At 43.8% G+C, this 1,600-nt stretch overlaps 1 protein-coding gene across 1 annotated transcript; it reads right to left on the reverse strand.

Moving 5' to 3' along the window:
- Positions 1 to 366: 366 nt before the first annotated feature.
- LOC140879344 (uncharacterized) lies at positions 367 to 1,395 on the reverse strand. Its single transcript, XM_073283022.1, has one exon. It carries the CDS (start codon positions 1,393 to 1,395, stop codon positions 367 to 369), a length of 1,029 nt encoding a protein of 342 aa, XP_073139123.1.
- Positions 1,396 to 1,600: the final 205 nt, after the last annotated feature.

Here is a 1,600-nt window from a genome sequence, read left to right on the forward strand (position 1 = left end):
TTTGGGTAAAAACAACATCTCGTCCGTCCACGGTCCCGCCTACGCGATCATAAAATAAACTTTCTCAAATAAATTCATAAATCACATCATACAGATTTAAATGCCGAAATAATATTTAAAACATGCAAATAAATCAATTAATTTAAATAATCACTCATAAAAACAATTTAACACATTTTCACATTATTATAAAATTATAAAATCCCCTAGTTATGCATGCGAATTTACGTGACGAATTTCTGGGCGTTACAATTCTCTCCCCCTTAAATGGAATTTCGTCCTCGAAATTGAAACAAACTCTAGGCAAGAACAAGTTTCCTCGTGTAGTTCCGAATCGAGCAATCCAAATGCGACAAATTTAATGCGTTAAATAAAATTACCCATGATGCGCAAAGTATCCGGTACTGCTTCCTCCGCCTGCATCACATAAACTCGTCCGGCAGCATTCTTCTTGGAACAGTGCAGCATAATGTGTCCCGGTTCCTTGCAATGGTAGCACATGCCTGATCCCTTCATGCACGGTCCTGGATGGGGCTTCTGGCATTTTAGGCAGAGAGGTAGTGCTTCTGCACGAGGAACGATAGATCCCTGCTGTCTCGGTGGATTTGGGCCCTTCAACCCAATGGACTGCTTCTTTGCATCCTGCTGTGGATACGACTCGTGGTACGATGGTTGGAACTGCCTTTTCCTCTGCTGCTCCCTCAAGATCTCCTTCCTACCATCCTCGGATCGTAGTGCCCTACTCACCGCTGCCTCATAAGTGGTGACGTCCATCATTCGTACATCATGCTTGATGTCCGCTTTAAGCCCATCGACGAACTGTCTCATCTTCTCCTCGGCACTATCAGCAATCAGGGGCACAAAATGACACCCCCTCTCGAACTGCTTGATATACTCAACCACCGTCTTGTCCTCCTGCCGGAGACTCATGAACTCCCGAATCATTCGGCTGCGCACATCCTCAGTAAAATATTTGGCGAAGAACATCTGCTTGAACTCCTCCCATGTCAAAGTCTGTGGGTTCACACCTCGAACTGCGCCCTCCCACCAAAGGGCTGCATCGTCTTTCATCATGTACACCGCGCACTTTACTTTATCGGCATCAGTGAGTCCCATATAAGCAAATATGGTCTCCAAGGAACGGATCCACCCCTCAGCCACGAGTGGATCAGTGGAACCAGAAAACTCCTTCGGTCCTTTCTTCTGAAACCGTTCCGCAACGTCCTCGTCGTGTGTAAGTCGGGGTCGTGCTGCATGTTGCTCCAACAGTGCGGTGATCCCTGTCATCATATTAGCACAAGCCTGCTCCAGTGCTGTGAGCGAATTTTGCTGAGGAGGAGTTGGAGGATTCCCGCGTCGGTTCATCTGTCTAGGAGGCATACTGCACCACCACATATTTCCCCACGTAAATCGCAATGCATAACTAATATTTTTGACTTTAAGACTGTCGTAACTTTAAATTCTTATTTTCATAAATCATTAAAAACAAAAATCATGTGTCCCATGCATAAAGCATAATTTAAAACATGCAAATAAATCAATTAATTTAAATAATCACTCATAAAAACAATTTAACACATTTTCACATTATTATAAAATT

The sequence above is a fragment of the Henckelia pumila genome, chromosome 2 (genome assembly GCF_033568475.1).
Source record: "Henckelia pumila isolate YLH828 chromosome 2, ASM3356847v2, whole genome shotgun sequence".
NCBI classification, from domain to species: Eukaryota; Viridiplantae; Streptophyta; class Magnoliopsida; order Lamiales; family Gesneriaceae; genus Henckelia; species Henckelia pumila.

What these genes read in the sequence shown, in the direction of transcription:
- LOC140879344 (XM_073283022.1), bottom strand. Translation starts at nt 1,395, where the DNA reads ATGTGGTGGTGCAGTATGCCTCCTAGACAGATGAACCGACGCGGGAAT.